General features: G+C 44.7%; 1 protein-coding gene across 4 annotated transcripts in view; it reads left to right on the top strand.

The window, feature by feature from the left end:
* Positions 1-22,666, top strand: part of TANC1 (tetratricopeptide repeat, ankyrin repeat and coiled-coil containing 1) — a gene marked incomplete at its 3' end in the record, with an annotated part of 423,607 nt that overhangs the window by 272,143 nt on the left and 128,798 nt on the right. For all 4 annotated transcript variants that reach the window (XM_082260319.1, XM_082260320.1, XM_082260321.1 and 1 more), the window contains 3 exons: positions 9,486-9,611; positions 13,296-13,577; positions 22,380-22,531. In XM_082260319.1, coding sequence (XP_082116445.1) covers positions 9,486-9,611; positions 13,296-13,577; positions 22,380-22,531 — 560 coding nt within the window. The remainder of the gene's footprint in view (positions 1-9,485; positions 9,612-13,295; positions 13,578-22,379; positions 22,532-22,666) is intronic.

Genomic DNA, 22,666 nt, shown 5'->3' with positions numbered 1-22,666 from the left:
GGTATACAGTCATTTCCTGGAATTCCAGTAGAAGAAATATTATCATCAATATTATTATACAGGATTTCTATAGCATTGACAGTTTGCACAGCTCTGTACGATATAAATGGAGACAGTACAGTTACAATACAATTCAATACAGAACGGTGAGGAAGGGGACTGCTCCTGGAGTTTACAATCTGAGAGGAAGGGTGAAGTTTACAAAAGGTAATCATTTTCGGGGTGCGGGCTGATGGTGATAGCCAAAGTACAGTTTTTAGGTGGGGATGAGCAAGATAGGCTTCCCTGAACAGATGGGTTTCCCGGGATTGCCTTTAGGCAGACAAAGGAGGCGATAATTGGAAAGATTAGGTTAGGGTGTTCCAGAGGATGAGGGAGGTTCTGGAGAAGTCCTGAAGGTGACAAGGAAGCCAGAGAGCAGGAGGTCTTTTGGAGGAGCAGAGGGGACAATGTGGGTTACATTTTGAGATGAGTTTGGTGATGTAGATGGGGGCAGAGTTGTGGATGGCTTTGTATGTTGTAGATAGTATTTTCAATTTTATACGTCTGGATAGTGGAAGCCAGCAGGGCAGCAACCAGTTTCAGTTGCCAGTTCCAGCTATCCAGGAATTGGATCCTGTTTCTAGGGAGCCTGTAGAAAGTCAGATGGTAGTTGTACTGGCCTTTTCTTCTCCCTGAGTAGATAACATTCTTGTGGCAAAGATCACAGTAGAATTCCTTTCTTGTAAAACAGACCGAATTTGAGCCAGGGGTGGCCTAGTCAGCACTAGGAATGCACCGATCCGATATTCGGATCGGATATCGGCGCCGATATGGCCATTTTAGATGGATCGGGGGATCGGTAAAATTGACCGATCCACTGGCCGATGCAGTAGTAGTATGGGATGGGAGCCGCTACTTCCTGTATAGGTCTGGCTCACAGGCGGAGTGATATCAGATGCACTCCGCCTGTGAATGGAGGAGCCGTACACATGAAGCAGCGGCTTTGCTCTGTACTGCAGCCGCTTGCTTTATGTGTAGCTCCAGATCGGTTCCGGTATCGGTATCGGCAATTTCACAACGCCAGGTATCGGGTCCAAAAAATTCGGATCGGTGCATCTCTAGTCAGTCAGCACTACCTGGCTTGACAAACTTCAAATGTAAAATCGAAGGAGTTGGTTGGAACATTTAGGTATTTTAACAGCTGCTGTCTTAGTAGCAAGGAGGGGAAAATTCTTTATAAATGCTGTTTAAATGCTGTTTAGTGTGAATAGGGGAATCCAATGATTTCTCTTGTTCAGTCCTGTGCATGGCAAATTCTGCAGGTATCGCTATGTAAAACATTAGAAGTGGCTATACTGTATAAAATCCAGTAATACACTGTCTCACTCTGCTCTGCACATGCTCAGTTGCTCTCCATTTTTAGGCCAATCTGTTGACAGCCTTAAAGTGGATCTAAACCCTCCTATCATTTTCAGCCAAGGGAGCTGCCATCTTAGCTTGTTTGATCTTTAACTGCCATGGTGCTGCACATGTGGTCAGTTATGACAACAGACATCCAAAAGAGAGAGACCGCACTCAAAGTTGTTAGATAAAAATCCTTAGGACTCCTTTATTCTCCATAAATCCAATAGACAGCAGACAGACAGTGCAATACACGGACAGACGTGTCGGGTTGACGCGTTTCACGATAAAAATCGCTTATTCATAACCACACAAGTGTGTGGTTATGAATAAGCGATTTTTATCGTGAAACGCGTCAACCCGACACGTCTGTCCGTGTATTGCACTGTCTGTCTGCTGTCTATTGGATTTATGGAGAATAAAGGAGTCCTAAGGATTTTTATCTAACAACTTTGAGTGCGGTCTCTCTCTTTTGGATGTCTATATGCCTGGATGGCGGATCTGACCTGCACCGAGTGCTGAACTTGCACCTGAGCGGCTTTCTTCTTTGTTTTTGCAGTTATGACAACAGCCATTTGATGGTTTGACAGCTTGGTTGAGGACACAAGCAAATGTGACAGTTAGCAATCCTAGCATTCCAGGAATGTAACCGTTTTTTTGGAACCAATAAAGCGATGGGTTTAGTTCTACTTTATGATTTACTGCTCTTCAGGGGCTCTGGGCTTCAGAAAAATGGCAGCAAGAAACCGGAACAATGCTGGAGGCAATTTACAACACACACTAATTTTGGTAGCATAATCATGTGGAATGTATGTTCCTTGCTAAAGAACATTATTTTTTATCAAGTTTTTATAGGTAAAGTTCTGCTTTAATGTATGGCTAGCCTTTGAAAGTGATGCAAACAGACAAGTAATGGCAAATAAAGTAATAAAAGTGATACTTTTTATTGATAGCGCAGTCATAAATGTAGGGGATTCATTCTGGCATTGCGCCTTTCCCTGTGAAGATGTTGATGGCTTCTTAATTTAAAGTAAGCAATTGGTTTCCTTTACTCCAAGCCAAGCATAGCTCCTGGTAAGCTTTGAAAAGCACTGAACCATCATTTAAAAAAATAAAACTGCATTTAGGATTTTATGTGCTATGTTCTGAAGGGTAGTATACCATCAATTGGAGTCCTGCTTTTGATGCTCATGATGGTTACATTTCCTTAAAACCTGTAGCAATGTAGTAGAATGTATGGGGTGCGAATTCCTCCAATTACAGGTGTGTGATAAGCATTTGAGAAATGCCCTTAAGTCATATCAGTCCTGGGAACCTTCTGTGTACATAGACTGATAAAATGAAGATGCTTCGAGTAGATAATGAAAATATGTGTAATTACACAATGTAAGTGGAAGGAATTGTAGAAATCACTTGCGAGGAGGAGGAGAAAGTCTTGGTTTGCTAGCATAATTGTGCTCAACACATGCACCCCACTACCACTTTTATTTGTAGTTTTGCCTTTGAACCTTTAATATCTAAACCTAAAAATGTTTTATTAATTTTGGATAGAGTAGGGAAAGGTTGAACTATTGCAAGCCCTCACCCTATAAAACAACCTATTCAGATTAAAGTAGAAATGAAAGGCAAAACATTTGTGCATAAAAAATAAATTATGAATACCCCCCCCCCCCCCTTGCTTTTTTATTCCCCGTTCTCAGCTGCATAAGAGCTAGGGGAGGGGAAACAGCAGTACACTGAACTTTTCAGTGAAAGACTCTCATGCCTAGTGAATTCAGGTAATAGGAAAGCAGAGAGGCGGGAAGGAACACCAGGGATTTCACATAAAGGAAACAATACAAAGAGAACAGGATACTTTTTTATGGTACATGGTATAGCAGGCACCTATCAGGAATATGAAATGTTGGGTTTACATACTCCTTAAAGCACTGTCATTTTTTTTGGCAACCTGTGTCTTACAGTTACATTTAAAAAGTAGTGCGCACAGTGCGTTTGTGCTAGGATGACTGAGCTCCTGTGCATGCGCAGAAGTTGTCAATCAAGACAGGTGAAAATTGGCACCTGGAAGAAACGGGAGGGAAGGCCCTGGCAAGGGACCTCGTGGGCATTAGACCATTGGTACATAGTTAAGTACTGCAGACTTAAGTTACAGTGCATCCGGAAAGAATTTACAGCACTTCACTTTTTCCACATTTTGTTATGTAACAGCCTTATTCCAAAATTGATTAAAATAATTATTTTCCTCAAAATTCTACAAACTATACCCCATAATGATAACATGAAAGAGGTCTGTTTGAAATCTTTGCTAACATTTAAGTATTCACAGCCTTGCTCAATACTTTGTTGAAGCACCTTTGGCACCAATTACAGCCTCAAGTCTTTTTGAGTATGATGCTACAAGCTTGGCACACCTATTTTTGGGCAGGTTCTCCCATTCTTCTTCGCAGGACCTCTCAAGCTCCATCAGGTTGGATGGGGAGCGTCAGTGCACAGCCATTTTCAGATCTCTCCAGAGATGTTCAATCGGCTTTAAGTCTGGGCTCTAGAGGAGCAACTCCTTTGTTATCTTGTGTATGTGCTTAGGGTCATTGTCCTGTTGGAAGATGAACCTTTGTCCCAGTCTGAGGTCCAGAGCACTCTGGTGTAGGTTTTCATTAATGTTGTCTCTGTACATTGCTGCATTCATCTTTCCTTCGATCCTGACTAGTTTCCCAGTTCCTGCCACTGAAAAATATACCCAGAGCATGATGCTGCCACCACTATACTTCACTGTATGGATGATATAGGCCAGGTGATGAGCGGTGCCTGGTTTCCTCCAGACATAATGCTTTCCATTCAGGCCAAAGAGTTTAATCTTTGTTTCATGAGACCAGAGAATTTTGTTTCTTATGGTCTGAGAGTCTTTCCAGCGCTTTTTGGCAAACTCCAAGCGGGCTGTCATGTGTCTTCTGTCTGGCCACTCTGCCATACAGGCCTGATTGGTGGAGTGCTGCAGAGATGGCTGTTCTTCTGGAAGGTTCTCCTCTCTTCACAGAGAAATGCTGGAGCAATGTCAGAGTGACCACTGGGTTTTTGGTCACCTCCCTAAGGCCTTTATCCCCCGATCGCTCAGTTTGACCAGGCAGCCTGCTCTAGGAAGAGTCCTGGTGTCTCCAAACTTATTCCATTTACTGATGATGGAGGCAACTGTGGGATCCCATCCCATTGGGATCTTCAGTGCTGCAGACATTTTTCTGTACCCTTCCCCAGATCCTGTGCCTTGATACAATCCTGTCTCTGAGGTCTACAGACAATTCCTTGGACTTAATGACTTGGTTTGTGTTCTGACATGCACTGTTAACTGTGGGACCTTATAGAGACAGGTGTGTGCCTTTCCAAATCATGTCCAATCAATAGGATTTACCACAGGTGGACTCCAATCAAGTTGTAGAAACTTCTCAGTAGAAACAGGATGCACCAGAGCTCAATTTTGAGTGTTATGGCAAAGGCTGTGAATACTAATATACATGTGATTTTTTTTTTTTAACAAATTTGGAAAGGTTTCAAACAAACTTCTTTTACGTTGTCATTATGGGGTATTGTTTGTAGAATTTTGAAGAAAATAATGAATTTACTCCATTTTGGAATAAGGATGGAAATTTCATTCAGTTCTAGTCACTAGTCACCTTGGTGACTTCTTATAAGCAATACAAAGTGCCTTCTCTTTATGATGGCACTGCGCTGGGAGAAGATGCTCAGCACAACTAAAATACATCTATGTTTCCTATTCAGCATTGTTAAAATGGGCCCAAACTGGTCTCCAAACATAAGATATTTCATACCAGATTCTCCACATCACCACCACGTGCTCTGTTCTATTACCTAAGTTGCTGATTATCAATTGTCATCAGCTCTGGGCTCCTTTCAGCTGCTGGTACCGAGCACAGCTGTGGAGGCGGCCATAGTCTCTGTCAATGGGTGGCATTCAGACCAAGCCAGCCAGTCGTGCGATGTCTGAACACACTTTGTGCCTTTTGACAAAGAGTATGGCTGTGTTTGCGTATGGACAGCTGGAAGCAGCTTGGAACTGCTGACAGGTATAGAACCACTCTTCTCAGCAATTTAGGTTATACTATACTAATATAGTATATTGGAAGGAACATTGTATAGACCATGTAATATTGTCACCTATGTTACATTCTAATGTAAAGTATAGCCCCATGCGTGTGCCAAATATAACCTTCAAATGAAAACCTTTAAAGTGGTTGGAACCCTCAGACATAAAATATGAACAAAGCAAATCCCTCTATAGTGTGTATTTGTCTCAATTAAGAGCACAAAGTGTCATTTTTGTCTGGTGTTTCATTCCTCTCCTATCAGCATGAATCACTTCTGACAAGTTTTCCTGACACCAAGAGAAAAAAGGTGACACAGGACGGATCTCCTGCCCACAGCCTGTGATTGGCAGCCTCAGCTCTGTTCCTGTGTGCAGTGTAAAGGGGGGGGGGTTGTCCCTCCCTTCCCCTTCCCTTCCCCTTCCCTCCCCTCCCCTTCCCCTTCCCCTTCCCTTCCCCTTCCCTCCCTTCCCCTTCCCTCCCCTCCCCTTCCCCTTCCCCTTCCCTCCCCTTCCCTCCCCTTCCCTCCCCTCCCCTTCCCTCCCCTTCCCTCCCCTTCCCTCCCCTTCCCTCCCCTTCCCTCCCCTTCCCTCCCCTTCCCTCCCCTTCCCCTTCCCCTTCCCCTTCCCCTTCCCTTCCCTCCCCTTCCCTTCCCTCCCCTCCCCTTCCCTTCTCTCCCCTTCTCTCCCCTTCCCTCCCCTTCCCTCCCCTTCCCTCCCCTTCCCCTTCCCCTCCCCTTCCCCTCCCCTTCCCCTCCCCTTCCCCTTTCCCTCCCCTTTCCCTCCCCTTTCCCTCCCCTCCCCCTTCCCTTCCCTACCCCTTCCCCACCCACCCACAGTGCAGGGGTTAACTGTCCATTTAGGTCTAGGGGGGCATGGAAATGTAGTTTTTACTTACATGCGCCTCTATTTCTTTGCTCTGCTAGAAACGGCCCCCGCAGCATCTTCTCTCCTATTCTCTAGCAGTCTAAGGTCCTGAAATTAGATGTGAGGATGCTGAGGAATATCCAACTGCTGGAGCATGAAGGAGCGCCGTCTGCCAGAGGAGCGGAGGATCGGGTGAATAAAAGTGCTTTTACTCTCCCCTAGAATAAACGAGCAGTTAGCGCTTGCAGTGTAGATGCAGCCCCACTGCAAGGGAGAACTGTTGGGCTCCAGTCACACTTTACGTTTTGGATGCCATTATCCTTTTAATGCCGCCCCAAACGCAATTCGATTCTGCTGCGAGACAGGAACACGTGGCACGCCGCACCTTTAAAAAACGCGCCTTTTTTGGGGGGGGAAAAAATGAGCATAGAACAGCCCATTCACTTGAATGAGTTGGCCCTATGCAACACACAAAATCGAATGAAAATCTCACAGCAGGAAAGCTTGTTCCCGCTACACGATATGTGAATGTGGCCTTAGCCCCGGTTCACATTAGTGCGATCACGGAGATCGCATGTAATTCGGAGCGCACTGCTCCTAAATTACATGCGATCTCATGTGCGGTGCAAATTTCAGCCATACACTTTGTATGGCTGAATTCGCACCGCATCCACACTAAACACGCACCTGACCCTTTTTTTTTATCCGCAGCAGATTCTGTGCGAACTTTCAGATCACACTGCGATATGCGATGGCAACTGGGGGTGTCGTTAGCTTTTAATTGACACCCCCTGCATATGGCAGTGTGAGCTGCCAGAGGTGCGGATGCGATGCGGGATCACGCTGCATATTTGCAGCGTTCCCACATCGCACAAATGTGAACCGGGACCTAAAGTGATTTTAAGTGTTTTGTTTTTTTTGTTTTTTGTTTTTAAAAATGGCAAACACGTCATACTTGCCTGTTCCAGGCCCAATCTTCTTCTCCCTGGTCCCCGGGCGGCACTCCTAGCTCCTTCCCCTTGACCAGAGTCCCCAATAGCAAGCCACTTGCTATGGGGGCACTGGTGTGAGCTCACTCCTGAGCCCTGCTCTATGCATCCATAAGAAACACAGAGCTCGCAGTTCGGTCCGCTCAGTCCTCACTGGCTCTCTAGCTCCCAATGCTGTGTCTCAGCCAGTGAGAATAGAGAGACCTGGGACAGCCGAGGCTCCCGTGCACAACACTGGATCTAGAAGGGGCTTTGGTGAGTATAAGGGGGGGATGGTGTGGGGGGAGCAGCACACAGAAGGTTTTTTTTATCTTCATGTATTGAATGCTTGAAGGTGAAATACCTTCAGCCTTTACAATTACTTTAAGTCCCTTTGAGTTGGGCTTTAAAATGATTTGCTTTTCTTTTATATGAATAGCCAAGCCTGCAGGCCTCCCGTTTCCAGTGATGGGGGCATGTAGACAGATTGTCCTATCAAAACATTTGGAATTTGTTATTATTTAACACATGGAACATACTTTTAAGGCCATGTGTTTGTCTTTGTTAACTGGACTCAAGATCACAGGCTACTTCAGACTGTTGTCAGCTTGATGAATCTCCGTTAATTCTGCGCAGTTCAAATAGACAAAATACCACCTACTTAATGTAATAATAAACATTGTACGTTCTTTAGACGGAAGATAGAAATAGCATCACTTATGACACTTCCGAGCATGAGAACCACAGGAAAGTGATGAAAGATAGTGGGTTTATCTTGAGATTGCAGACCACCCACTGCCAGAGGGTGACGGGGCCTGGAGCTCGCCAAGAACGGAGCGGTGTAACATGCTGGTATCTGTAGTCTGAAGGCTTTGCGTGTTCTTAGATCAGATTTTAGAACTGTGATTAGGTTCTTCATTTGGATCTAGAAGAATGGCAAACAAAATGCATACGACAGCAGTGGAGGTATTGATTTTTTTCTTTCTTTTGTTGTTGAAGGCAATATTGGGAATTAGTATTAAGGGAGAGGGATTTTTAATCTTTAATAAAAGCTTATTTAGTGCTCAAATCTAAAAAAAAAAAAAATAATACATGTGATTGTAACCTATTATATTATTTATTAGAACTCTTTCCTTTCCAGGATAGTGTGAATGGTTCCGTGTTCTCTATAATGTGCGGGGAAAAAAGTTTCTGTGATACAAGCAAATAAAATCTATGTTTGAGATTTTTGTCATTGCTCGGGTTATCAATACACATGGCATGAAGCTGAATTCCAGCCAGATAGTTAAATACGCGCTTGAAATGGGAGCTGGTTACTACCGTAGTAGTAGCAAATTGCTGGGATCATCTCTCCTACTCTCAGCATATCTTTTTCAGCACGTCTGCATGTAGCTTAGTCCGACTGATTGAGAGTATTGCCTTTCCTTCTCCCAGTCTGAGTTTTCTTGTATAGGCCACTGGTTCCCAATCTCAGTCCTCAAGTACCCCAACAGGTCATGTCGTCAGGATTTCCTTCACCTTGCACAAGTTTTTAATCAACACAATGGCTTTGTATTTATGACAGCAATTTTATCTCAAGGAAATTCCCAAAACATGGCCTACTACTGGTATAGGGAATTAGGAGATGTGGATATTGAGAAAAAACTATTAGGGCTTGTTCACATTAGTGGTCGGGGTGGGGGGGACCCTATCCCATGCTTCAGCCATGCTTTTACCACCGCCTCAACTGGTACCCCCTTGAGCTGCAGAGGCAGTGGCCAGGTGTTTCCACATGTCACGGGTACAATGTTTTGCTTCATGGCCTTGGCAGGAATTAAACCCCCTGTCACATTGTAGTGAATAGTGCTGCTCTGCAACTGCCCGACAATCGCATGCAATGCCAGTTCAGGGTTCAAAGGGTTGATGCAGGCGGCGAGAAGGCGATACAACGCCTATTAAATTATCGATCTTCAGAGACCTAAGCTAATGTGAACGAGCCCTTATTGATTTTCACTGAATAGAGAACGTCAATTGCACATCGCTTTATCTGGTTCCCACATATAAGCCAGTTTTATTACTTGGTCCTCATGCCAGACTGTTTATCTAGTTCTGCGTAGGTAGTATAGTGACTCTATAGTCAGTCCTCTAGATATGGTTACTGTGCACTTAAAAAAAAAATGGGTTTACTTTTCCAGCAACAAGTACCACAAAACTAGAAGACTTGAGTTATCTGGACGTACAGAGAAATGCTCCTCTTCGCACCTCCATCCGAATGCCCTGGCATAATACAGCAGGAACACGTGTACAGCAGGAAATTAAAGGTAAGAAAATCGATTGTCTTTTACATTTTCAATCTAGGTGTATATCTGTATCCAAGATCTTAAATGTGATGACTATCACTTCAAGGTGTAGTAGTAAATATCACTCGTGAATCACTGCCATCACCAGAGAGATTTTTTTTTTCACAGTTGTCTACTTCTAGGCCTCGTTCGTTCGCAGTCACACCATGCTATAGACAGAGACGTCAGTTTTGCTGCACAAGTTAGTTCCTGATGTCGGAGATGAAGACAGCCAGTCCCCGCATCCCATCCTCTTTTCACACGGCCGGCATGTTGTAGGCAGTGAGTGACCAGACCCAGGTGGGAAAACTTCACAAAGCGGATGAGTAGGCGGACCAGGCCAGGCAGTGTGGGACGGAGGTGAATACCGGGCTAATCCTGAGCTCTCCAACATCAGGAACTAACTAATGCAGCTTTGCTTTGGACACCCAATTGCTTGGACTTTTCTTTGAGCAAAATATATATTTATATAGTTTGCTACACTGTTCTTATTTTTGTATTATTTTATGCTGGTTGGGTACACCACTTTATTGTTAGCTGCTTATTTCTAACACACAGCACAGACATTTATTTTGTATATGGGACTGTATGCAGTGAAGATTCTGCTGATTAAGCCAGGACCTTTTGGATGAAACCAATCTAACCCAGCCTTTGTGAACCTGCAAAGCAGTTGCCTCCATTTTTAGCCCAGCTCTGTGCAAAAATCTATACTTTCCTCATCCCTCCACCTCTAACCCAATCTGTCCACTGATACATTTTTCTTGCCTGGTGAATTTGGTTATACAAACCTGATTCCCCATGCAGGTCCCTTGCTGACGCAGTTTACATCTGTGTAGACTGCTAATTTAACTTCATCAGCTAACCCTCACAGTTTGGTCCAATTCACCAAAGCCGACCATAGACCGATTAAAATTTGGTCAGCTTAGCAGCAACCAGATAATTTAGATCCCTCTATGGGCAAGCTGGCTGTACTTAAGTTGATCTGTTGCTTGACTTCGGTACAACCAGCCTGTCGTGGTTTTCTTTGATCCCCGCCCCTGACTATAGGCGGCAGAAGTGATTATTGTATTGTGACTGTGGGGGAAACCTCTGTCAGAATACTTTAGCGTAGTAGGAAGGATTCCCCCATCCACACTGACTGTGTTGATGGAGTCGAGCGATTTTTCTTTCCTTCAGCCACAGGAAAATTGGATGATGTATGACCAGCCTAAAGGCCCATACACACGATAAAAACATTGGAAGCCTAGTGCTTTCGACAGCCAATTCTTACTTTTCGGAGGACAAAAGCTGAAGGTGCAGGCTATCCAATTTTTATCGTACATGAACATAACTTCGCTTTTCGTTTAATTAGTACAGTTTTCTTCCTAAAAATATCATAAGAGCAAGACTACACATGCTCGGAAACTAAAAAAACATACAAAACATTTCAACACATCACTTCTGAAGTTGTATTCGTACAAAAAATTTCTTATTTTGAGTAATCTCCTTACTTTCGATATGTGACTAGCATGCAGATAAAAATGGACAAATATTCATCTTCAAACTATAGCCCTCCAGTTGTTCAGGAACTACAATTCCCATCACGCCTAGTCATGTCTGTGAATGTCAGAGTTTTACAATGCCTCATGGGATGTGTAGTTCCGCAACATCTGGAGGGCCGTAGTTTGAGGATCCCTTGTTTAGGCAGTGATGTGAACACCTGGGAGGAGGAATACAGCAGAAAGCAAACAGAGGTCCTGGAACTGGATGACCATGTGATCATAGCTTCAGGTAAGTAAAAAAAAATGGATTTAGGACGTTTTTTTTTTTTTCAGCACAGCGTTCAGAGAGGAGGGTTCATTTTATCCCAGAATTGAGCTTTAAAAAATGTATACCAAAAAAAGTCTAAAGACTCTTAGTGTGCCCATAGGGCTTCCTCCCTGCCATGCTCACTGTACCTAGTGAAATCACAGGGTCTTGTGTTGTCTCAGGAGTTCTTGCAGCAGCTCTTGTATGAATGAAGCCTGCAAGGAGAGTTTGCAGACTTCAATGGTTCATTTATAAATCCATTGCAACAATTTTCTACGATGGCAATAATATGTTAGATATTTATGTTCATGTTTTATAAAAAACAAATTCTTGTTCTGGATGTCCTAGTACAGCGATCTCCCTGCTGAGCTATCGTGTTCTGACGGGGTGCTGTGCAGGTGCAGGCTCAGAAGCCCATCCATGTTTCCTTTGCCTCCATCTTAAGAAAACAATCAGCCGCACATTAACGTCACTGGCCAATATGTTTGGGCCTGGAGCTGGCCAATATGTTTTTCAAAGACAACTCTGTGGACTACCCACCACTGATGCTTAGTCACACAGAGTTTCTACAACTAATGCCTCGTACGCACGCACCGATTGTCGTCTGATCGATCGGCCGTCTTTTGTCCAGTGTTGTTGTGTTGGTTGAAATGTGCTCTAGACTGCACACAAATTTTGTCGGCCAACAACAACCAACTGCAGAAGTGATGTCATGTTCTGGTCTACTTTTCGTGTGTTTTTTCTTCTCTGAGCATGCTCAGTCTTGCTCATCTGACTTTTGTCGGCCGAAATCTGTACTGACTGACGAACAATCGGCCGTTCTGGTGACGGCCAACAAAAATTTTATAGCATGCACACCAGATTTTGTTCGGCCGAAAAGTCGCAGTCGGTTGTCGGAAGCATCATACTAACAAGCCGTCAATCGGCCGATCGGACGTTGGCCGAAAATTTACGGCCAACAATCAGTGCGTGTGTACGGGGCTTAAGTCCATGAGGGTGAAACGCATCACTGATGGGCAGTCCACAGGCAGGTTTGTACTGGTAACACACTTTGGTCACAATGCAGCTCCTCCATAAATTCAGTACAATAAGTGAGAATTGTCACCTTCAGGGGACAAAGAGAAAAAAGCCTAAAAAAAACTTGTGTGGCCCCGAAATGTGCTGGTTATCTTTTGTGTGCCTCACTTATATCAGCAATAAATTCGGGTTGGTGAACGAGGATCATTTTTAGGAAGACCATCTGGTGCTCTTTGTGTCAGTTTTTCTTGGATTCTCAAAGGCATCTTTAGATACACTTTAAAGAAGATCAGTGCTTCTAATATAATATCCCAACCAAATTCCACATATTTTGGGGTCAGTTTTAAAGGAAGCAAATTAATGAGCCGCTATGTTTTTTATGGAAAAAGAATACCAAAGCATCTGGATAAAACCCACACAAATACGGCAAGAATGTACTTATTTGCAGTTCGTCTCCTTTGTGGGAATCAAACCCAGTTTCCCCAAGGAAGAAGTGCTAACCACCTAAAGCCCCTTAAGCCCATATTAAAAAAATGCACACATAGTTTAGTATGAATATTGCAAATGGTCTTCAGAAAAAAAAAATGTGAGCAATAAAATTGTTAGCTTGGCATAAATGGCCTGAAATGATGATTTTGCACACTTCACTGCGCTTGGCAATCTTCAGGAATACTGGCTGCCTGTGCATTATGCCCCCGTAGTCCGCTTTTGTTAGCTGTGTCATTTGCAGGAGCTTGATCACATTGCCTCATTGTAATTTAACTCTGGCTTGTCTGATGTTGGCAGAAATGTTTTTGTGCTTGGCGACGTCTGGGAATGGAAGAGTTAACCGTTCGTTTCTTGTTTTTCTCCACTTTGCAGCACGCTTTGTCCCCTACAAGCCACAGGACATTCTCTTGAAGCCGCTGTTGTTTGAAGTGCCAAGCATAACAACGGACTCAGTGTTTATTGGAAGGGGCTGGCTCTTTCAGGAGACGGAGGAAAAGATGAGAAGTTCAGAGCTGCCGGACAACCGCGGAGTAATAATTGTTGGCTCCGTTGGCTTTGGAAAGACAGCGATCATTTCCAAGCTGGTGGCGCTCAGCTGTCACGGGACCCGTATGCGGCAGATTGCCTCTAGTAGCCCCTCTTCATCTCCTAAGGGTAATGTTGTATGATCTCATGGAGGAGAACACTTCTTTAAAAAGAGAGTGCAGTGACTATGTGTAAAATACATTTTATTTGCTCTACATTTCTAAAACATAAATTGCAGTCCAAAGCAACTATTAAAGCTTAGTGCAGCCAAAATTACAAGCCAAAAAATCAGCACAAGGGACATGACTTACAGTCAGATGAGATGTGTCTTTTGTGTTGATTCCTCTTCTTTTAGGGAAAATCATCTTCTGTCCTGCTCCACTTCCCACCGCCGTAATCTTCTGGTATGGTGGAGGTCAATAGATCTAAGGGGCTGTCACAGGCTCTCATCAAGAGATCTTGACTATTTCCACCCAGCTGCTGGGTGTGCTGGCAGTGCTACAGCTTCTATGAATGGAGATGGCAGACCCATAAATCATCTGCCTGTCCTCCATTCATAGAAGCTGTAGTATGGCTTCTATGAATAGCAGAGCTTGGTGTAAATGGCAGGCATAGTCTGGCTCTCTTGATGAGAGCCGGTGACTGCCCCTTTGTTGTATTAACCCCCTGCCACGCCGGAAAATTGCGGGGGCAGGGGGGCAGGATGGAGGATGTTTTCCACTATCAGAAGAGGACTTAGCACAAGTGACACATTTAAACCTTACTAGCCTGTACTTAGTCTAAAAAATGTCTCCTCCTAACACCAATGCTGACAAACCTGTGTAAAAAATATGGACTGATTCAGTCCAGTTACGTGATCCCCCTGTTTCAGCCAGCAGCAGCTGCAGGGGAAGAAGCTTGGCAAAGGCTGCGAATTCCAGGAGCATTGACGTCACCTATAGGCGTCCTGTCCTAACCATTGTGGGCACTCTCTCCTCTCCCCCGCAGCTGCCACTGGCTGACATAGGGGAGCCCGATCACTTGACCAGACTGGAGTGAGCGGAAAATAGTTAAAGGGTAACTCCACTTTCGTGGGGGGAAAAAATAGCAAATAAGTAAAAAACATGATTGCGTATACAATTGCGACACAAATCATATTGTAATTGAATGTTATTAAAAATTGCCTTTCCTTTTCAATCTGCAGCTGTTGTAATTTTCTGATATTGCAATACAATATGGCTACCTTGAGCTGTTCTGTACACAGAATGTATACTGACCACACCCCAGAAACATAATTTCCTGCTTGTGTGTTTGGCTCACCAAGTTTCACAGAAGTCTGCTAAAGATACAAGTCAGATTTCTGGCATCCCCTGCAATGTAGTCATTATTGGTGAGATACTCCCAATAGGAGCACGTCTAAAGGGATACAGGCCCAGCAAATATCCTCATTAGTGCTCTGCTTATAGATAGTTATGAAACCACTCCCATTTGACCCAATCGGCACAGAGGAGCAAACAATGATTTCTTCAGAATAACAAAAGGTCGGAATCTGCAACAAAGTTTGTTAAAAATACTTTTAATGTACAGAGATAACCCAGAGGAGAATGTTTTTCAGAGGAGAAAGTGGAGTTACGCTTTAAGTATACATTGAATTAGTACAGGTTAGCAAGCATAGGTGTTTGGTTAGGGGACACTTTTAAGACTAGTTAGGCTGGAATTCTACTTTAACTATGTGAGCCCCCCATATACTGCTAAGACACTAGGTGTAAACAAAACAATGCTATTAGACTCTGTGGAAGCAGTGGTCTCTCTGTAGCTTCCCAATCAGGAAAGCTTATACTACCTTCTAATTGGAGAGCACCAGCGCTGATTCTGCAGGGAGTTTGTCGAACCTCTGCAGAGGGTCCATTGCTTCCACAGCAGGGAACATTTTGTACAGCATGTGGGCAGAGGACAGGCTTTTATGCACAGAACGTGGATGCTTTCCAAGGAGAACAAGCAGTAAGACTTTGCACATCTTTTTGGTTTGGTGCACCCAGAAGGTATTTAGCGGACTTAAACAGAAAACTGAATTTCTCTATCGCTCATTGACAGACGTAGTCCTCGGTGATACAGCACCTTCGGGTTATGTTGCCTCCACAGGAGTAGGACTAGACAGGAAATAAAATGCTCTGGCCACACCCTAGGGGCAGTCTCCGAGGGTATATCCTCTCTCTCTCTGCCCCAGCAAATCAGTTTTTTTCTGTCTAGTCAGGAGTAAGGACCTAGATACCTTGCTGGGATCTTTGGTCCTGGCAGGATTTTTTTCTTAGAAAAGATTTTTTTAGACAGCTTTTTTTCTCCAGTGTTCCTGTGAGATCTTCAAGCAAGAAAGCTGAACTGGGCGACGGGCGGGATGTTGAGATCCAGTGGTCACCCCAGTTCAGCCTACGAGCGCGTGCAGGCCATAGCTCCGCGCTGGGTCGGCCGCGACATAGTCCCACTGGAGGGACTGACCCTGCGAGTTAAACGTCTCGCTGAAACGCCAAGGACCATGAGTCACGGCGTCCGTATTGGTCGACAGCCCTCCAACTTCGGTGGAGAGGGGTACTGTCAGGAGTTGGCGCCCGCCTGGTTCCGGTATGGTGAGTAGTATGTTCCCCTTTTCCCCCTGACGGGTCTTGTGGTGAACGCGGGCCCCTCTCTGTAATGGTAAGGATGGGTTCCCCTCTATCCTATAACATGTCACAGATCCCCCTAATTGAGTGTGATTTTTGTGTACAAAAAGCCAGCAGGCTTGGTTTGGAGCTGACAATCTAATTACAAAGTATGTTTAAATGATTGTAATATGTGGCAGCACTGGAATCTTACTGTGTTTCTAGAAGTATCCTACCTGTCAGAAGTCACAGGACAGGTATGCGGCTTGCCAGGTCATTCCTCCAGCTGAAGCATGTCTCCCGACGGCCATGCGGTTCCGCCAGGGTTCGGTACCGCCGGTCAAGCTGATCTCCATGAGAGAAAGATTTTGCTATGCCTAGTTACTCTGCAGGACGCCGCTATGCTGTACAGACCGCCGTAGATCGCACGAGGCCGCCATTTTGGCGTAGCCTCGTGTCTGCAGCATGGGGGCGGCCATGTTTGAGGTGACTCCAACACCTCGTGGAGCTAGGGGAGGCGCCGGAAGGCGTGCAGAGGGGCGGAGCCACCTCCTTTCTTCCCGGGCAGCCAGCCAAAAGACTTCCTGTTTGTGGACACAGCGCTGTAACCTGTTGCAGTGAACTCTGAGCATCAAGTGGTGAGCCTGGGGGTCTATCTCTCTCTCTCTCGCTCGATAGGGATCCCTAGCAGGTAACACTGAGGGGCTTTTGTGGCGCTGGGGGTCTGGAAAAAAAAAAAAAAAGTTTTTTATTTAAGTTTGGATTGAAGTTTCCGGGTAGTTACTGGAATAATCATGGACCCTGCCACACAAGTACCCCCACCTGTTTCCCTCGAGGGGGCCACGGGACCCGCCGGTGCACAGAGTATGGATGCATTTACAGCAGTTTTGGAGTCTATGGTGGCTCGGGTGGAGGCAGCCTGTCAGGGACGGGGGTCAAGAAAGTGACCCCCGCCTACCCCTATATTATTTGACACCTCTGACTCAGATTCAGAGATGGTCACTGCAGCTGCAGGTCCCTCTGCAAGGGCTGTTATCTCAGGTAAAGCTCCCTCAGACAGTGAGGAGGACGTTCATTCTTCCGCCATAATTCAGGAAGAAGCATTGGTGTACGCACTAGTTGTGGCGGTGCGGGAAACCTTAAGACTTGAGGTTTTACCGGCAGAAACAGAGATTCCCTTTGGTACTAACAAGCCCATCAAAACGGTGAAGGTTTTTCCTGTACCCAAGTGTTTTGGTAATAAAATTAAAGGAGAATGGGAGCATTCTAAGCGTACCTTTACTATTTCCAAGCGTATTGCTAGACGCTATCCGTTTGAGGAATCCCTCATTAAGAAATGGACGGTACCACCAGTGGTGGATCCACCTATTTCCAGGCTGAATAAAGCCACGGTTATCCCAGTGGAGGACACTTCGTCCTTTAAGGATCCGGTGGATCGAAAGATGGAAGCAGAGTCCCGTACTATCTTCTCCCTGATGGGGTCAGCATTTAGACCAGTAATTGTTATTGGTCTAGTTTCCCAGACACTAACGGAATGGGCGAGATTGGTACGCCAAGACCTTAGGGGAAAAGATATTCCCCAGGGAACATCTGATTTGATGGAACAGATTATACAAGGGCTACAGTTTGTCTGTGACGCAGCCTTGGATACTACTCCCCTATTAGGGCATGCATCTATGTCAGCGGTAATCCTCAGACATGTGCTGTGGTCAGCTGACCTAGGTTCCAAAAAGACCTTGACGAATCTCCCTTTTCAGGGGAATCGCCTATTTGGGGCCACCCTAGATGAAATCATTAAAGATGCCACTGGGGGCAAGAGCACTTTCTTGCCACAGGCTGCTAAAGCTAAGGGACCTCGCAACAAGCGAGGACCTTTCTTTACCGCCCATAAAGGGTTCACACGCCCGGCTGGAACAAGCGGGAAAGGCAAGACTCCTCCAGGAGGGTTCAAGAAAGGCTGGTCGGACAAACAGAGGACCGACTCAGCCAAACCCGAAGCAAAGGATTACACAGCCTGAAGGTGCGCCCCCACCCGGTTTGAGGGTGGGGGGACGTTTTCACCGGTATTCAGGACATTAGATCGAGCATCGACTACTACTACCGGTGCGATTCTTCCCTTCCAACATTTAAGTGCTACAGGGAGCGGTAGTCACCGTTTCTTGAACAGATCTTTTTCTTTACCTTTTCCTAAGATTAGTCTCAATTCCCCACAGGAATCGGATCTGGTTGACCAGACAGACCAAGAAGCCTCTAGCCGGGTGACTTCGGTCCCTGAGATTCAACCAGGAGAGATCACCGTTCCTGATAGGAATCAGGTGTCGGATAAATGTGTGGGAACAGAAAACGACAAGACTTTCTCGGATGGTCGGGGCCAGATAGCTCTAGGGACGCCTGGTTCAAATCCCGTCAGTGCCAGGGGTCCTAGAAATTCTAGGCTGGCCTCGCCAAGCCGGCCTGGCCGACTTGGACTTGCTAGTCGCGGACGTTCCGTGGGAACTGCGTCTCAGGGAGTATCTGCGGTCTCGAGGACCAATCTACCATTGTGCTTTACAGTCGCTGGTTTTAATGGCCTGGCCATTGAGACCCAAGTACTGAAGGACAGAGGGTTGTCAGCTTCAGTCATTCCTACCCTTATTAAAGCAAGGAAAGCGACTTCCAGCAGAGTCTATTATCACACATGGAAGACTTATATCGCGTGGTGCGAATCTTTAGGATTTCCTCCACGTACCTATTCGGTGACTCGAATATTGGCCTTTTTGCAAAAAGGGGTTGAGCAGAAGCTAGCCTTGAGCACCATCAAGGGTCAAGTTTCAGCATTAGCAATCTTCTTTCAGAAACCTTTAGCTACCAAGTCCTTGGTGCGGAATTTCATCCAGGGGGTGCGGCACCTGGCTCCACCAGTCCGCGCGCCCTTACCGCCCTGGGATCTTAATTTGGTTTTGTCGGTTCTACAGAAACCTCCTTTTGAAAACATCAGGGAGATTCCCTTGCTTACTTTATCCCAGAAGGTGGCCTTCTTGGTGGCTATCACTTCTTCACGCAGGGTGATAGAACTGGCTGCTTTATCATGCCAGTCCCCATACTTGGTGATTCATAGGGATAAGGTAGTACTTCATCCTAAGCCATCCTTTCTTCCAAAGGTGGTTTCAGATTTTCATCTGAATGAAGATATTGTACTACCTTCCTTGTGTCCTCAGCCCAATCATCATCGGGAACATGCGTTGCATTCCTTGGATGTGGTTCGGGCAATCGGGGTATACCTGAAGGCTACGGAATCATTCCGTAAGACGGATTCACTTTTTGTGATCACGGATGGCCCCAGAAAGGGGTTGCCTGCATCTGCCGCGACTATTGCCAAATGGATTAGACAGACGGTGGTACAGGCTTATTCTATTAAGGGTCAGAGTCCTCCGTTCCCTGTTAGGGCGCACTCCACTCGAGCGCTCAGTACTTCCTGGGCCTTTCGCCATCAGGCGTCAGTGGTCCAGGTATGTAAGGCGGCCACCTGGTCGTCGGTACATACCTTTACAAAATTTTATAAAATTGATGTGATGGCATCGGCGGATGCCTCATTTGGCCGCAAGGTTTTGCAGGCCGCAATTTGAGGAGACCGGTGGTCTACCTCGAGGGTTTTTTTCTGTTTGAAAATTTTTTTGTTGAGTCTCATCATTAAGGATGAGCATTGGAAACTTCTAGTTGGCACCGGTTGGGCCTTCTAGATTTGGATTTGATTTCCATTTTCCTACCCCTCATTTGTGATACTGCTCTGGGACGTCCCGAAGGTGCTGTATCACCGAGGACTACGTCTGTCAATGAGCGATAGAGAAAAATGGATTTTTGTAAAATCTTACCGTAAAATCCTTTTTTCTTAGCTCATTGACAGACGTAGTACCCGCCCCTCTGTTTTTGAGTTGGGTTGGGTTAAATTCTCTAAACACTGCTTTTGTGACATAACTGATTTGCTGGGGCAGAGAGAGAGAGGATATACCCTCGGGGACTGCCCCTAGGGTGTGGCCAGAGCATTTTATTTCCTGTCTAGTCCTACTCCTGTGGAGGCAACATAACCCGAAGGTGCTGTATCACCGAGGACTACGTCTGTCAATGAGCTAAGAGAAAAGGATTTTACGGTAAGATTTTACAAAAATCCATTTTTTAGCAAAACAAAAAAAAACTGGTGATCCTGCTAGAAATCCAGTGAGATACTAACATCCTGCAATCTAACCGTGCTGTCTCTGCTGCACTGTAATCCCAAGCAGTGTTGTCAGCACTACCTGAGTTTTCCCTGCTGATCTATAGAACACCTCCCCCCTAACTTTTAAATTAGGGTGAGGTTTTTGTACCCCAGCAGGAGAGTATTAAGCCCATTTTTGTTAAGTTTCCGTTTAAGAAATGGTAATGGGCTTACAAAGCTATTTGTACTAACTGTAGTGTATAAGAGCCAAGGCATTTTTTTTTTTTAAATCCATTCTCTCAGTAGCAAATTGGTTTGCCATGAATATCATTTAAAACCTTCTCATTCTGAGTTAGACTGAGGATGGCTTATTCCACATTTAGTTAGCTGAATGCTGTACATATACAGTCAGCTTGCCATGTCCCACATATCTGCGGCACTGCTGTCTTTGCTTAATTTTGAGGTACCTGGCTTTGCTGCAGAGAGGCACCTGCTTCTGCCAGGAAAAAGCTCATACTGCCTATAAACAAGAAGTCTCCTTGGAAATTGTCTGCCTGCCAGATGCCAAGTCACACTTACCCTATTTTGTGATCATTTCACTGACAAAGATTTTTGCCTAATTCATCTGTTCTATATAAATTAAAAAGGTTTTTAATGTTCAGTAAAAGAACTGAACATAAACTTGTCACAATCTTGGGCAGTTCAAACTGAGATGAAGATGCATAAGGTAGAGGTTATCTTCAGTGCAAACTACATGTCAAAATGATCGAAGATCCTGAAGTTCCATGAAACAATGTAAAGTTTCTTAGAAAAGCTAGGTATTTCCCACCCTATTGTTATTTTAATGTTATCAGTGGACCCACGGAACTGTTGAGTTGAAGAGGGCTCTACTCAGCTTTTTATGTCAATATGTGCATTTAACGTGACACTAAAACTAAAAATAATATAGCCTTTGGAATACACTTCTATATCATTCTGTGCCTTTTCCTTTTTTTTTTTTTTGTATCAATTTTGGATAAAAAAACACCTACTGATCCTGCCAGTGACCTCTTCTTGCTGTTGGTGGTGGCAGTGGCAAGGTCATCTATTCTGTGCAGCATTGTCATCCCATGTGCTTACTCTGCCTTTGCTTTATTCATATCCTACCAGCCTGGGTAGTGGGCGTGATCAGTCTGCCCTTCCATGAATGGCTATGATAGGAGGAGCCGCTATCAATCAAACACTCTTACCTGCCCTGTCAGGTTGCACTGCTGGTAACGTAGGCCAGTGTTTTTCAACCATTTTTTAATCAAGGCACCCTTTAAAAATTCTGCACAATCTCGAGGTACCCCATTCTAAAGTGTAAAAAAAAAAAAGAAACTACCATAATAGTTTTACATAAAGCAACATCCACACACACACAGGACACCCGACATTACAAAATATTTATTCTTCTAAAACAAATACATATTTGCACACTGGTCCTGACTAGTAGTCCAATGTTTCTTTTTTCCTTAAGTTTCTCGTTCTAGTTCAGCCAGTGTGACCCCAGTGCTGATGGAGAGGGGCAGGGGATTAGCAAACAAGGATGCTTTGCAGATAACTAAAGTCCTCCTTGTCAACCAATGATGCCATTGGTTGTTAGGATGCCGGGCAACTGAAAGGTTGTAGTGGTGCACAATGAAAACCTGTGGCTTTGTGTAACCTAAAGGCAGGCCTGATCCACCTGCTGGCTTGTATACAAATTTTGGGAAATTCTTTAGCAACTTTCCAAGGCAACCCAAGGTGCCTGGACACTCTGGTTTAAAAAGGCTGACGTAGGCAGCTGGTAACCAGACGGGTAAGAGTGATAGCTGCTCCTCTTGGTATTGCTTTTCTTGGCAAGACAGACTGATCTTGCCCAGACTGCTTGGCTCCAAATAGATCGATGCAGTCATATGACCTAGAAACGAAAGAAAAGAATAAAAGAATTTTTGGAAGCTTTTTAATATACTTTGCTTTAGCATTTATTTTTGGAGTCAATGTCCAACAAGAGTTTGTAAAAACGGTGGTTTAGATTTACAGCCACTTTAATGGGGCTTTCAATGATTTGTCCATCAGTAATATTTTATTGATTAACTTGCTTTCATTAATGAAAATGTTCCTAATAATTTATTTTTTGAACAGGTATTGACCACAGTCAGGAGATTCCTCTGTCTCAGACATCGCCACTGAGTCTAAATATGTGCGGGTCAACCACTATGAAAACATTGGGATCTAGAGGAAGTCCTGAACACCAAAAAACGATGGATGAATCCTTGAAACACCTGGCCTCAAAGGTTGCAGCTTTTCCTAATTTTTATTTTATCCCTGCTATAAAAGATTGGTTTCCATTGTTTGTTGTACACATTGCATTTTTTACATAAGCCTAGCATTTACCCACACATAAAATAAAATACACATCGCTGTGGAAC

Source organism: Pelophylax lessonae, assembly GCF_965119305.1.
Source record: "Pelophylax lessonae genome assembly, chromosome: 6".
Lineage (NCBI taxonomy): Eukaryota > Metazoa > Chordata > Amphibia > Anura > Ranidae > Pelophylax > Pelophylax lessonae.
Note: the sequence above shows the minus strand (reverse complement) of the source record. Positions and strands in the feature narration are given on the sequence as shown.